Source organism: Mercenaria mercenaria, chromosome 10 (genome assembly GCF_021730395.1).
Source record: "Mercenaria mercenaria strain notata chromosome 10, MADL_Memer_1, whole genome shotgun sequence".
Classification (NCBI taxonomy): domain Eukaryota; kingdom Metazoa; phylum Mollusca; class Bivalvia; order Venerida; family Veneridae; genus Mercenaria; species Mercenaria mercenaria.
The window spans coordinates 40,290,577-40,306,593 of NC_069370.1; the positions used below are offsets into that span (position 1 = coordinate 40,290,577).

Consider the following 16,017-nt stretch of genomic DNA (forward strand, 5'->3'; position numbering starts at 1 on the left):
TGAATATAACTTTTCATTATTATTGTAAAAGCGTTACAACGGTTTACTCCCTTCCGTTCTATATATCTGGTAATTTATTAAGGACACCTTGCAAAAATCCTGTCAATGCTGTAACTTTGTACCACTGTTCGCTTTCACAGTACTCACAATATATGGATTTTTGAGAGAAGAAGAATTTCGCTCTCAATATACGAGCGAGTGGCTTTAAAGCATTTGTATTGTATATTGTTGTATTTAACAAGTATAAGTGCAATGTATACGAACATATTTCGTTTTGTTTCATGTATTTTAAGTTTATTAGTTACACTTTTGGATATTATACGATGAAGCGTCTTATGTCCAGACAATAATAGTAAAAATTGTATATGTATAACGGCTAGTATCGAGGCTGACTTTTGCAATATATTTCTGGCATTTGGACGCGTTTGAAGAGCGTCAACACGCCAAAACGACGTACGTACTAGCGTGCCAAAACGACGTACTTGCGCACCAAAACGACAAAGCCGTATTAATTGTATCGGTGCGCTAAACGCGCTAGAAGGAAAAGACAGAAAGCAGCCACAATAGTCTAGTAATACATCTCACAACAACCTCCAACACAAGCCGAAGTCTTGCAAGTACTGGCGTTTATGGATATTGCAAAGTTAAATTCGTTTTTGTGGTTTTAATACCTATCTTTGTGGAAAATTCCTCTATGTTTTATTTTATTGTAGAAATTTGTTAACTTGTGAATAAACTCGGATGCCATTCGTATCTTTTGATGCCACTATAAGGTCCTGTTGTCGGTAACAGAACAAAGCTTGAGGGCTACTGATACCATCAGCTTCGGTCAACAAGGTCTGGCATCTACCATTATTGTAAAGAAATATTTTGTTACTCTCTTCACATGACACATACAAACCGCCATTCTGCGATACAACAATACTACTTGTAAACTGAAGTTCTGGAATATTTAATTTTTCGCACTTGTCTTTTACAATATCAAGGGAAATCGCTCCATCCTTTCTTGAAGCGAAAAACAGGAACGCATTGTCAGGTGACATGGCAATACACCAAGGGTTATATTTTGTACTTCCGATAGCGAAATCAATTGTTCTTAGAAACCGTCCATATTGATTGTAAACTTGAATTTTATTTCTGTTACAAGGTCCAGCAAATAGCGTTTTCTGGAGGCAAGGCCTGTGCATGTGTCCTTCACCTTGAAAGACCTTGAAAGCTGCATTTTCCCTTTGACTGTTACAAACTGGATACTTCTCTCATTACACAATGAAACTGCAATTTCTGTGCTCTTGAATGTGCACACAGACCATGGCTCGCTTGGTAATATGCACTTTTCTATCACAGTGTACGTGGATCCAAGTCTTTTAATGTTTTCATTAGCGGCGTCGACAATGATGAGACAACCGTCTTCTAACTGACAAAAACTTTTCAAGTTGCAGCGGTATTTTTCGTTCTTGTCTTGAACGCAGAGGACTTTACTGTTTAACCAGCCACCATTAAAGCTTCCAAGACACTCAATGCCAGCAAAACAATTATTTACTTGCTCGTTCATTTTGAAATCGAACGGCAACACTCTGGTCGACCTCAACCCTTGCATCAAAGCTCTGGTATTGGCTACATGTTTCTTTCCAGTTTTTAGAAGAACAAATGCCTGCGCATCGTCCTTTTCATTTTTCAGTGTGTCATCATTACTTTTCATGGCATCATACATCTCATCAATTACTTCCAAAACGGCACTCACAGTGGGTACTTTTTGCTGAAATCTACTTTCAACAAGCTCAACTGAGCGATCCTCAAGTTCATCAAATTCTTTTATGATATCTTTCCGGACTTGTTTGAAGTGTTTAAAGATGGCGCCTTTTCGCGTCCTGTACAATGCAAGGTCTCTGTTTCTTTTCTGTTTAATCGACTCAAGTTGTGACAAAATAGTTTTGTTTTCTCTCTGTTGTTGCTTATACTCTTCACTCTTCTGAATGTCTTTTGATATATCCGGTATATAAACCCGATCTTTGCAATGGCTGGAATTACATAAAAACGTAGTTGGGACAATACTTAAAAACTTACATTTGTATTTGGTGTATTTTTATTCGTAATTTATATTTATACATCGGAAATCATTAAATAGCACAACAGTATATTGCTATGCGATTATATCATTTATCAGAAAACGGAATGAAATATTAAAAATACGACCGTTCATTTGTTGAAGATTAACATAAATGAAGCAATTCTTTGTTCGAGTGTCGTAATACCTGTGGTCCAATTCGATGCAAAAAGTACAGCACACTTCATCATGGTCACCACAGAACATATCTAAAACTTCCCCGTAATGCTTGTCACAGTAAATAGTAATAGTAGGGTGCCTGCTAAAAGTAACAAGAAGCCACGTAACAATTACTACAATGTGATAGTGAATTATATTTTTGCATACATGTACATATGTAAGAGAATAGCGGAATGGCATTGTTTTAACGGAATAACGATTGTACGGAATATATCTTTAAAAGATGTTTAAAGCCACCTAGTGTTCTAGTACATGTACACAAATACACTGGATGGACTTCATAAATCCCAAGCTAGTAGAAAATATAACAACACTTAGTCCATTATTGGCACCAGATCAGAAAGAAAATGCCTCTGCATATGGTTCTTATAGTATATCTAGGGGTAGGGTCTAACATGTACAGAGGCACTTTCATTCTGGTCTAGTGCCATTGAGACTATTATCAAACATATTGCCTTTCGATAAAAGTGTCAATTTCACTTAAATTTAACCAATTACCTAACTGCATGAAAAATACCATTTGTCAGTTTTCAAGATTTAAATGCGTTTACAGCAATGTTTGTCATTTCCTTTTCAAAATAGCTCTCGCGAGATAGTTTATAACAACATTTGGGGCTGATTTTTACAATGAAAGTGGTCTATCTTTTTCCAATACAACCAGCAATAAAACTAAGCTAGCATCCTTGTGTGATTCAAACCAGATTTCATCAACAACATGGAACCACAAAGTAGTCACTTAAACAATCCTTACGGCACTTCAAATCTGCTACTGTGATAATTAACTAATGTTAACTGATAAGAAGATCTTTTGAAATTATAGAACACAATAAACAAAAAGTTAGCAGACTCGGTTAAAAAGCATTAAACACGAATGTTATAATTAATATTACAATGTTTACAGCCAATTAACACATATTAATAATTAGGGCATCAGAGATTGTTCGTTAACAAAAGCGCGGGACTGAATTTTTTATTATTCGAGATACACCAGGAATTTGACTTAAAAATGAAGCACGTGATTCGTTTTATATTAGACATAGTTTCTTGCACATGTATATGTATATATACTGATTAAGCTGATAGCACAGTCCACTACGTGTCTACATTGGTTTGATTAATGATAAGCAGATAACCTGATTGCAGTCATTTTACCGATAACACTTTTTACCTTATATCTTCCTGTAAGGTAATACACTTTATACATGTAATTTTGTAACATAAGCGGTACTTTTGTTTTACTTTTTTGCAAATATTTTATTTCAATATTGCAAAATATTAATCAATAATTTTCGTTGTCTGGTTCCCGGTCGTACTCTGAAAGTACGATAACGATAGGAAGGGGCAGGTAATCCAGACTATAGGAAGGGGCAGGTAATCCAGACTAGAATTTTCGTTGACATTTTCAGAAATATTAGTAATAATCAATTATTTTGTCGAGAGTGTCAGAAGAAGAAAGCATTAATGTAAATATCCTCAATTAAAAAATAACAGAAAAAAAAACAGAAAGAAAGTAACTTTAAAAAGCGAAAGTTGAAGTGATAGGTAATGATCGATATGTTTTAATATTGAATTATAAAAGAACTTAGGAGAACAATGTCAATTGTTTCAGAATTTAGTTTGATTGAAGAACATACACATACCTTTCAATATTTCACAAACATTTACTTTCTATTAAGTGGCCACTGCTCACCGACTCATATCAATATTAAGGTATATATAACACAGTCACGCAGATTACAAAGGTTGTATACTACAATCACAATCTACATTCGTACAATCAGGTCAAAATGCAATTACAGTTATAACTTTCTCGTTTAACAGGTTGTTTAAGAATATATACCCCAGATATGAAGGAATTATATCACATATGTGCAGCGTGACTGATATAATAATACACATCTGAACGACAAACGATAATTTTTTTAAGAGCAAATTTTGTGATATATTATTTCGATTCTAACACGTTATCAAGGTTTTTTTCTATATTCTTGAAGATATCCATTAAACGTTTGCCTTATTCCAACGCGCCGTTATGAATATGTTGCATTTTAAGACACATTTCCAGTCTTTTCTTAGTCTAACATGGAAATTAATCGGGTCGTGTTAGAATTAAACATAAAGTAATTAAAACAACAGCGTGTAGAACACTACAGTGCTATATTAAAACTGACATCCTCAGTCATCCTTTACTATCAAGGGACGTTCAGAACTTGCAAATGTATGACTTCCAGACCTTCTCTCCCCTCTCTCTTGTGTAAAATCCAATATGATTATTCTTTCTGCTGCGAGGTTTTCGAACACCTCTCCTTGAATATCCTTTACTTAACAAGGGACTTTCAGTGATGGCAGGTTCACAGTGATGATCAGTGCCTGCATCTTCACTCCTTACCATTGGTTCTCCATCAGCCATCAGCATGAATATCCCTTGATATCCAGGTCTTAGGTCATACTCTAGCAGGCTGTGCCCCGGGATACCTGTTGATGTTGTAGCCTCTACATAGAAGAGATTTATATGCTTTATGCACACTTTACCTTTAACACCCGTTATGGTAATATAGTTGCGAAGAGCGAGGTTATCGATTCTTCGCAACTGTATTCCCATAACGGGTGTTAGTGATATTTCGCAAGTAAGGGCGTCTAAGAATATAGTCCATATAGTAAGGGGGCGATCACAGGTAAGTCTGTTAGTAGTGTTTGTCAAATACATAGGCTTCCAGAGGAAATTCTAAAACTCTACGAGGGGTGTTCAAAAACCAACCTGACATGTGCTCTCATATCTTTATTTCTGGTCCTGTTGGCTAAAATTTAAATATATGATGTCACATGACGTTGTCATGAAAACTAGCATTCACTTATTGTTTGTCCAAAGAAAATATGATTTTGAGATATCAATTAAGTATTCCCAAATCTACGTTATATAACAGTTTTATTAATTTTTGATGATACATCAAGAACTGAGAGCACTTATTCCGGGTATTGATGGAATACTGTTCGTAGTTCGTATAGTTTAACTAAAGTAATCAAAGCTTTCCTGTTTAAGTTGTTTTTGGTTAAATAATATTCAAAGATATTGGCAAGAATGATGTAGCCAATACGATCGGCATTGACGTTATTTAAAAACAAATGATTCAAATTCAAATTTTCATATCTATTTACCTATATTTGTTGTCATGTGTATTTCTGTGAAACAAAAAACGTGTAATTCAAACCGAGTTCAGTCAGCCTCCTCAATCTATGTTGTTTTCTATTTGCTTATTTTTTCTTGGAACCGAAAGGTACTGCTCTCAATCTGTACTAAATCTTATCTCAGCCTGTATTAGTTGCCACTATCCATATCCACACATACGTTATTTATACTTAAAATACTTTGAATATTATAGGAAATTATACAGATTTTGTCTGAGATAAAGTAGTTACTTTCAAATCTTTGATCTTAGGCATTATAGTTTCCTGAAACGTTGTAATACGTTTTGTATACGCTTGGAAATTATCAGGTAATTATGAGCAATGAGCAATGACCATCAGCACTTTAATATGATAAAATAAGAAACATATACAACATAAGATCTCTGCTGTTTGATAGACAAACTGGTGGACCTTGCAGCTGACTGTCGAAAGATCATGCATCTTATTAAACTTTGCCTTTCAGGGAAGCAGATGAATATTAATCCATCAAGATATTAATAAAAACTTCCATATATAGACATATCTTAAATTCGTGTACATCTATTGGTTTCATTACCTCTCGTGGACAGACTCAGTCAAACCGAGTATTCGTTTATCTTGCTTAGTTTAGTTCTATGCTTCCAAAGGATCTTTTTCTCAGATTTTGTTTTGTACTGTCTGACTTACTCTAAGATTTGAAAGTGGTATCTAGCTAAGCTCTGTAAATGCACTGGCAACCCATTTGAAAGATTTCTTTGTTCATGCTCCCAAAATGTTTTATTTACTTTTTAGCGTTTAGAAAATGAAAATAACTATGGCCTGGTTGTGTATCAGCCATGCGCCATTGCATAGCCATGTACATTTCAAGTGTTTGCCATTGTTTTAACTAGCATATACTAATGAACTATTCGGAGTATTTTAGAATTTATGATATTTCATATCCTTAAAATTTCTTTCTTTTAATTCCGACTTATTGTCTTTCCTTAGTTAGTGCATGCCCACCGCTAGAAGCTTAGATGCAGCTCTAATATTCAGTCAACGCATGCACTAAACCAAAGGTTCATAGATATCGGATGATATTACACTTAGCGATAATTCATAATTTTGGTTTAGCCACGGGAAGGTTCGTTTTTCATTCTAAATGCCATTAGTTTGTTTAGACTTACCCGAGACCGGGCACTATATACTGGGACGAAACCAAATATTCATTTCCAACAAGTTTGGCATTAAATATGACACAGAAAAAATGATAACGGAGTGAAAATAAACGTTATATATTGGGAACGAAGCAAGATGAATATAACTTTTCTTTATTATTAGAAAAGCGTTACAACGGTTTATTCCCTTCCGTTCTATACATCTAGTAATTTATTAAGAACACCTTGCAAAAATCCTGTCAATTCTGTAACTTTGTACCACTGTTCGTTTTCACAGTACTCACAATATATGGATTTTTGAGAGAAGAAGAATTTCGCTCTCAATATACGAACGAGTGGCTTTAAAGCACTTGTATTGTATATTGTTGTACTTAACAAGTATAAGTGCAATGTATACGAACATATTTCATTTTGTTTCATGTATTTTATGTTTATTAGTTACACTTTTGGATATTATACGATGAAGCGTCTTATGTCCAGACAATAATAGTAAAACTTGTATGTGTTTAACGGCTAGTATCGAGCCTGACTTATGCAATATATTTCTGGCATTTGGACGCGTTTGAAGAGCGTGATCACGCCAAAACGACGTACGTACTAGCGCGCCAGAACGACAAAAACCGTATAAGTCGTATGGGCGCGCTAAACGCGCTAGAAGGAAATGGCAGAAAGCAGCCACCATAATCTAGTAATACATCTCACAACCACCTCCAACACAAACCAAAGTCTTGCAAGTACTGGTGTTTATGGATATTGCAAAGTTAAATTCGTTCTTGTGGTTTTAATACCTATCTTTGTGGTAAATTCCTCTATGTTTTAACTTTATTGTAGTAATTTGTTAACTTGTGAATAAACCCGGATGCCATTCATATCTTTTGATGCCACTATAAGGTCCTGTTGTCGGTAACAGAACAAAGCCTTAGGGCTACTGATACCATCAGCTTCGGTCAACAAGGTCTCGCACCTGCCGTCAATGTAATGAAAGATTTTGTTGCTCTCTTCACATGACACATACAAACCGCCATTTTGCGCTACAGCAATACTACTTGCAAACCGAAGTTCCGGAATATTTAATTTTTCACACTTGTGTCTTTCAGTATCAACGGAAATCACTCCGTCTTTTCTTGAAGCGACGTGCAGAAACGCATTGTCAGGTGAGATGGCAATACACCAAGGGGTATATTGTGTACTTCCGATTGCGAAATCAATTGTTGTCAGTAGTCGTCCATATTGACTGTAAACTTGAATTTGATTTCTGTTACAAGGTCCAACAAATAGCGTTTCTCCGGAGGAGGCAAGGCCTGTGCATGTGTCCTTCACTTTGAACGACCTTGAAAGCTGCATTTTCCCTTTGACTGTTATAAACTGGATACTTCTCTCATTACACAATGAAACTGCAATTTCTGTGTTCTTGAATGTGCACACAGACCATGGCTGGCTTGGCATTATACACTTTTCTATCACGGTATACGTGGATCCAAGTCTTTTAATGTTTTCATTAGCGGCGTCGACAATGATGAGACAACCGTCTTCTAACTGACAGAAACTTTTCACATTGCAGCGGTATTTTTCGCTCTTGTCTTGAACGCCGAAGACTTTACTGCTTACTGAGCCACTGTGAAAGCTTCCAAGACTCTTAACACCAGCAAAACAATTATTTACTTGCTCGTTCATTTTGAAATCGAACGGCAACACTCTGGTCGACTGCAACCTTTGCATCAAAGCTCTGGTATTGGCCACATGTTTCTTTCCAGTTTTTAGAAGAACAAATGCCTGCGCAGCGTCCTTTTCATTTTTCAGTGTGTCATCATTACTTTTCATGACATCATACATCTCATCAATTTCTTCCACAACAGCACTCACGGTGGATACATTTTGCTGAAATCTACTTTCAACAAGCTCAACTGAGCGTTCCTCAAGTTCATCAAATTCTTTTATGATATCTTCCCGGACTTGTTTGAAATGTTTAAAGATGGCGTCTTTCTGCGTCCTGTATAATGCCAAGTCTCTTCTTCTTTTCTGTTTAATCGACTCAAGGTTTGACAAAATATTCTTGTTTTCTTTCTGTTGTTGCTTAAACTCTTCAGTCTTCTGAATGTCTTTCGATATATCCGGTATATAAACCCGATCTTTGCAATGGCTGGAAATAAATAAAAACACGTAGTTGGGACAAGACTTAAGAGCTTATATGGTGTGCTTTTATTCGTAATTTATATATACACATGAGACAACATTAAATAGCACAACATTATTTTATTGTGCAATTATATCATTTATCAGAAAACGGAATGAAATATTAAAAATACGATCGTTCATCTGCTGAAGATGAACATAAATAAAGCAAATCTTTGTTAGAGATTTCATAAATACTGTATTACCTGTGCTCCAATTCGAGGCAAATAGTACAACATACTTCATCATGTTCACCACAGAACATATCTAAAACTTCCCCGTGATGCTTGTCGCAGTAAATAGTAATGGTAGGTACACAGGAATCTTTAGGGCTTATACGTCCGTGGTCATATCTTTCTGGGTCAACAAGGCGGTGAGATTTCATCTTCGCAAATCGATTGTGGTCGATTAGACAATTCTCACACAAATATTCTCCACAGTCAACACAAAACTTGATCGCTTCTTTATTTTTACCATCGGAAATACACGGGGAACATGTATAGTCGTACAGGAAATCACACCCCTGTTCGGGAGACACGGCGAATGCTGGGGCTTTCCGACCTCCGACCGCCATAGCTGTAGTGTGCCTGCTAAAAGTAACAAGAAGTCAGAGTCAGATACACACATAACAACCACTACAGTGGGAGAGCAAATTGTATGTATGTATGTATGTGTGTGTGTGTGTGTGTGTGTGTCTGTGTGTGCCTGCGTGCGTGCGTGCGTGCGAGAATAACAAAGAGCAAAGAAAGTGATTAAGAAAAGCAGTAGCAGACACGGTGTCGGTTCATGATAAGATATCAAATGTAAAAACGCATGATGATCACTAGCACCAGCTGAAACGAACTTTTTGTATTGAATGGATTCTAGGGTGACAAAAGAACAAACATATAACGATACCGAGTTCAAGCACATGGAGCCTTTTCACGGACACCGCATGGCACTTAAGGGTTGTCGTAGTCAGTTAATAAAATCTTTACGTAGATCCTTTGTACAAAATACATGTAATAAAATTTAAAAAAAAAATGCAGATTAGCAGATACGGTTAGATTGGGTCTGTTCATGAGAGGTAATGTTTTATGCCACCTAGTACCGGCTTAACGGAATTCTAGTACACAAATACACTGGATGGACTTTTTTTATCCCAAGCTACCACAGAATATATAACAACACTTAGTCCATTATGGGGAGGCTACTATCAAGGAAAATTGTTTTTGTTTGTTTGTTTTGGGTTTAACGCCGTTTTTCAACAGTATTTCAGTTATGTAATGGCGGGCAGTTAACCTAACCAGTGTTCTGTACCAGTACAAACCTGTTCTCCGCAAGTAACTGCCAACTTCCCCACATGAATCAGAGGTGGAGGACGAATGATTTCAGACAAAAGGTCTTTTATCAAATCGTCTCGGAGAACATACGCCTCGCCCGGGGATCGAACCCCCGACCCCGTAATCCGTAGATCTGCGCTCTCCCTACTGAGCTAAGCAGGCGGACAACCAAGGAAAATTGTCTTTCTATAAAAGTGTCAATTTCACTTAAATTTTACCAATTACCTTATTGCATGAAAAATACCATTTGTCAGTTTGATACAATCAGTTTTCAAGGTTTAAGTGCTTTACAGTAATGTTTGTCAATTTTTCTTCAAAATAGCTGTCGCGGGATAGTTTATAACAACAGTTGGGGCTGATTGGTCTAGATCTTTTCTCAATACAACCAGCAATAAAACTAAGCTAGCATCCTTATGTGATTCATTCCAGATTTCATCAACAACATGGAACTACATTCTGAACTACTTAACATGTCATTTCCTTTTGCGTAAACAGTCCTAACGGCACTTCAAGACTGCTATTGTGAGAGTTAACATTTACTAATGGTATAAGTTATAAGCAGTTATCAGACTCGGTTAAAAACATTAAACACTAAGTGTTATAATTATTATTACAATGTTTTACAGCCAATTAACACATATTAACAATTAAGGCATCAGAGTGTCCGTTATCAAAAGCGCGGTAAATCAAAGGGACTGAGTTTTTTGTTGTTTGTTTTTTTATTCGAGATAAACCCGGAATTCGACTTAAAAATGAAGCTTAATGAACACGGGATTCGTTTTATATTAGACATAGTCTCGTATACATTATACACACAATGAAGTAAACATCATACTGATTAGGGTAACAGCCCAGTCCACTACGCGTCTGCATTAGTTTAATTTACGATAAGCAGATAACCTAAATGTAATCATTTTACCGATAAAACTTTTTAACTTAGGTCTTCCTGTAAAGTAAAATGCTTTTTTTTTTGAAATTCGCTTTAAACAACACGAAAAAACTAAAAAGCTTTTTTGAAATGCAACCGCACACCGTCCTTACAGTTAATGTAGTTTCGATTTCAGTTGTAGCTATAGTCATTAATGAAACATAACAGCATATTTAGCATAACATCATATTTACATATATATAAATGATTAATAAACATGTTATTCAGTAATTTGACATACCAGGGGTAAGCGGTACTTTTGTTTCACTTTTTTTTTTTTGCATATATATTTTTTAAATATTTCAAAATATTAATCAATAATTTTCGTTAACATTTTCAGAAAAAAGTTAATAGGCCTATATTCATATAAATATCTTACATAGAATATATTGCTATATTTCAGAAATATTAATAATAATCACTAATGTTGTCGATAGTGTCAGTAGAAAAAAACCCATTAATGTAAGTATCCTCAATTTTCCAAAAATGCAGATACAAAGTAGCTATAAAAAGCGAAAGTTGAAGTTAATAAGTAACGATATGTTTAAATATCGAATCATACGACAACCTAGGAGAATCAATGTCAATTGTTTCAGAATTTAGTTTGACTGAAGAACATGCACATATACCTTTCAATATTTCACAAACATTTACTTCCTATTTAGTGACCACTGCTCACCGACTCATAACACAAATCAATATTAATATATAAATAACACAGTCGTGCAGATTACAAAGGTTGTACACTACAATCACAATCTACATCATTACGCTTTAGAACGAACGAATTAGGTCAAAATGCAATTACAGTACTAACTTTCTCGTTTAACAGATTGTTTAAGAATATATATCCCCGATGTGAAGGAATTGTATCACATATGTGCAGCATGACTGATATAATAATACGCATCTGAACGACAAACAATATTTTTAAAGAGCAAATCACTGTTTGAGATATATTATTTCGATTCTAACACGTTATCAAGGGTTTTTTTCTATATTCTTGAAGATATCCATCAAACATTTGCCTTATTGTGTGGTTTTCTTTTCTAACGCCCCGGTATGACGTTTATGACGGCACAAATGTGACGTACAGACACTGAATATGTTGGATTATAACACATATTTTCAGCTTTCAGACTTTTCTTAGTTTAAAATGGAAATTACTCGGGTCGTGTTAGAATTAAATATAAAGTATACCACGGCTTGTAGAACACTACAGTACTATACTAAAACTGACATCCGAGGTCATTTTAATGAGCTCATCCTTTACCATCAAGGCACAATACAGTGATAATCAGTCAATACTATATGTGCTTCTTTACAAGTGCATGACTTCCAGACCTTATTTCCTCTCTCAATAGGATGATTCTTCCTGCTGCGAGTTTTTCGAACACCTCTCATTGAATATCCTTTACCTATCAAGGGACTTTCACTCCTAATCATTGGTTCTCCATCAGCCATCATCAGCTTGAATATTCCTCGATATTCAGGTCTTCGGTCATACTCCAGCAGGCTGTGCCGGGACACGCCTCTACATAGAAGAATTATTTATGCATTATGCGCACTTAACCTTCTTAACATTGCTTCTTCACAACTGTATTACCATAACGGATGTTAGTGATATTCGGCAAGTAAGGAGGTCTAAGAATATAATCAATATAGTAACGGGGCTATCACGGGGAAGTCTGTAAATGGTATTTGTCAAATACATAGACTTCCGAAGGAAATTCTAAAAATCTACGAGGGGTTTTAGAAAAGTATCCTGACATGTGCTCTCATAACTTTATGTCTGGTCCTGTTGACTAAAATTTAACCTTTAGCCTGCTGGCGGTAAGTGATTCTGCCTTTGCGACCAGTGCACACCAAGATCAACCTGCACATCATGGTCTGCACTGTTCGCCATTCAGTCAGTATCTTTTTGGTAAGCACCCCTTTTAACAGTGAACGATACTGTCCAAATTGAAAGATGGACAAATTCATTATAGAAATTCTGCAGGGTAAGGGTTAAATATATGATGTCACATGACGTTGTCATGGGACATAGCATTCACTTATTGTTTGTCCAAAGAAAATATGATTTTGAGATATCAATACGTATTCCCAAATCTACGTTATATAACAGTTTTATTAATTTTTGATGATACATCAAGAACTAAGAGCACTTTTTCCGGGTATTTATTGAATATCGTTCGTAGTTCATGTAGTTTAACAAAAGTAATCAAAGCTTTCCTGTTTCAGGTGTTTTGGTCAAATAATTCTCAAAGATGTTGACAAGGTCGGAATGATGTAGCCAATACGATCGCAGTGAGGTTATTTAAAAACAAATGGTTCAAATTCAAATTTTCATATCTATTTACCTATATTTGTTGTCATGTGTTTTTCTATAAAAAACGGGTAGTTCAAACCGAGTTCAGTCATGCAGCCTCCTCAATCTATGTTGTTTTCTATTTGTTCATTTTTTCTTGGGACCGAAAGGTACTGCTCTCAATCTGTACTAAATCTTATCTTAGCCTGTATTAGTTGCCGCTACCCGATATCCACACATAAGTTCGCTTCGCTTTTTATGTTACTTTATTAGGTCCATTTGTGCCGAATGCAGTTTCAATCGGCTTCCAGCGTAGCAAGTGAGATCATTTCTTTTCAATTCAAGTTAAGTTTAACTGAACACATAAATACCAAGCTCTTTCAAGATAGCCGACAGTCTTTTCTTAGCTAACTTAAACTAGTTTCCATTGAAGATCAATATTGCTGAAGTAGGGAGGTAGGCAAGACCAATGCTGAACACTTGCTTAAAGACCTGCTTCAGTCCTACCTTTAACCTTAAATTGTCACTGGAAAAGCATGAATATCCTGACTACGAACAGTGAGGCCTGTCAAAATAGAGTCTATTTTATATAAAATTCTATATAAAATACCTGTGGTTTTGCGTGCGAATGTGTGGCGCGTGGCCGTTAACTGTTACCTATTGTAATCATGGGTTGCATATACATAGTCAACAGAATTTAAATAGCCGCGGAGCAGGGCTTTAAAGAAATTATTTATTTAAACGATTTAATGACCGGAATCAAACTGCCGTTAGCATGGCATATTACTTTTATTACTCAAATCTGACCTTTTTAACTATAAAATGTTATAAACTAATAGTTTTGGTTTATGCCACTCAGACTATGTCCACATCTTGACTGTCCTGAAATGCATTACTTTTCGGATATTTCTTCACACGCCGATATCTGTGTTTTTGAATATCATATTAGTTGTAGCTTTAATTCATTTTATTTTTCAAGGCCTCGTCGAGTGCTCACGGAATATGTGTTTTACACTCAACGCCATTTCGTACGAGCGAAAATGCAGTAAATGGTTTAAATATTCGACGAGTAAGTTTATCTTATCATCAAATTAAAAAGTTGATATGGAAAAAAAAACTAATTCTGCACAGTAAGTAGAAACTTTGAGTGATTATAACGTAGAATTTAAGGATTGCACCGATTTCCTGTCACTGTATGCACATTTTTGACTAAATCAAAGGTCATAACTCTGGTTTGGCTGTGCAAATCAAACACCATACGCATAACTTTACATGCTGAATAACCATCCTGTGAGGTTTGATGGCTCCAGGTCAGATACCTTTGAGATATGCATGGCACAAATTCAAACAGACGAACTGAATGACGGACAAACGGACAGACGGATGTACAAGAGGCAATCTTAAGTGCCCCACGTACCCCAATAAAATATTGGGAGGCACAAAAGGTCGAAACCAGGCAACCATATCTATACCGTTTCTAGGGCAACGAAAACCCTGACAGCATACGTAGAAGTAACAAACTGTGAAATATGTTTTTAATACCAGATCTGATCAGGTGCACTTTAAAATGAAAATGGATAACAGCTACACTGGATCAACCGGATAATCCTAATAACTAGTTTCAAAGAAGTAAACATAAAGAACAAGATTTTATGAACTTTTTATTCACAAACATCCATTATGTCTTACTGTATTCTCAAATTAGCAAAACGTTGAATTTTTGCCAGAATGCTTTCGTGAGAAAACGTATGTTGATAAGTCCTATAAATCTAGATAGGTAACTTGGGTTGCACAAACAGATCCGCAGAAACTTAAAACGGAAGCAGCTATCACTATGGTTACAGTACTTCCAGTAAAATGCACGAGACTTCCCATACACAATGAAAGTATGAACTGTGCTAAAAATACCATACTGCTGACAAGTGCGACATCTGTACCAAGTCCCCGTATGTTAGCACTTCCTTTGTCGTCATCTTGGCTGAACTGGAAGATAAAAAATACTATAGTTTGTCTGATGGTACATTAAATGCAGTTGTCATACATTTCTAAATTAATAATGATAATACAAATGTAAGTTAATTTTGAAAGTATATGAGTAACCTGTTATATTAGCAGTCATACATATTCGACACAAACACAAGAAACCAAAATCCTTCTCAACTGGCATTTAATTTTTCAAACAACTGACTCGTATTATTTATCGATAAAACATTTAAAAAATAGTGTAAACATTCTATCAGACCCAAATGTAATGAAGGAAGATAAAAAAATATGAATCGTAAAAAGATAGAAACCATACCAAAGGAATGATCATACCTTCCCGTTAGAATGATAGTGGGCGACCAGCAGATAGGGCATTGTGAATAATGTGGCATACATGATTCCAGCACATGGTGATAGAAGTATAACAGCCACTGGATGACGACATATTGCCAGAATAACCATTCCAGCAGTGTAAACCAACTGGCCCCACACATAGACAGGCTTCGCCGCTGGAAAGAGACAAATAATTTTGGTTTAACTGAAACCAACCCAGATACATAAATTGGCAAAGCAACTGAAAATTAAGAAAAGAAACATAAGAAAAATTATCATAATATTAAGAATATAAATAGGAAGTCTCGATACCTACAGTTGACCTATGTAAAAATATGTAATAACTGTTCACTTCGTCTGTTGAA

At 35.6% G+C, this 16,017-nt stretch overlaps 3 protein-coding genes across 4 annotated transcripts in view; all 3 read right to left on the reverse strand.

Moving 5' to 3' along the window:
• Window positions 1-4,315, reverse strand: LOC128559892 (uncharacterized). Its single transcript, XM_053552878.1, has 3 exons — window positions 3,925-4,315; window positions 2,253-2,366; window positions 1-2,018 (listed from the first exon to the last, which is right to left on the reverse strand). Exons 2-3 carry the CDS (start codon window positions 2,309-2,311, stop codon window positions 1,097-1,099), a joined length of 981 nt encoding a protein of 326 aa, XP_053408853.1. The 5' UTR covers window positions 2,312-2,366; window positions 3,925-4,315; the 3' UTR covers window positions 1-1,096.
• A 2,428-nt stretch (window positions 4,316-6,743) lies between these two features.
• LOC123561831 (uncharacterized) lies at window positions 6,744-11,812 on the reverse strand. 2 transcript variants are annotated; one of them, XM_045354447.2, is made up of 3 exons: window positions 11,658-11,812; window positions 8,985-9,368; window positions 6,744-8,746 (listed from the first exon to the last, which is right to left on the reverse strand). In XM_045354447.2, exons 2-3 carry the CDS (start codon window positions 9,350-9,352, stop codon window positions 7,429-7,431), a joined length of 1,686 nt encoding a protein of 561 aa, XP_045210382.2. In that variant the 5' UTR covers window positions 9,353-9,368; window positions 11,658-11,812; the 3' UTR covers window positions 6,744-7,428. The 2 variants fall into 2 exon arrangements, with proteins under 2 accessions (XP_045210382.2, XP_045210383.2); XM_045354448.2 differs by having other exon boundaries at window positions 8,985-9,365; window positions 11,658-11,768.
• A 3,183-nt stretch (window positions 11,813-14,995) lies between these two features.
• LOC123560377 (proton-associated sugar transporter A-like) overlaps window positions 14,996-16,017 on the reverse strand; it is a 53,414-nt gene continuing 52,392 nt past the window's right edge. Inside the window, exons 3-4 of the mRNA XM_053552880.1 lie at window positions 15,653-15,828; window positions 14,996-15,319 (exon numbers count right to left, since the gene is read on the reverse strand). Coding sequence (XP_053408855.1) covers window positions 15,098-15,319; window positions 15,653-15,828 — 398 coding nt within the window. The 3' untranslated portion in view covers window positions 14,996-15,097. The remainder of the gene's footprint in view (window positions 15,320-15,652; window positions 15,829-16,017) is intronic.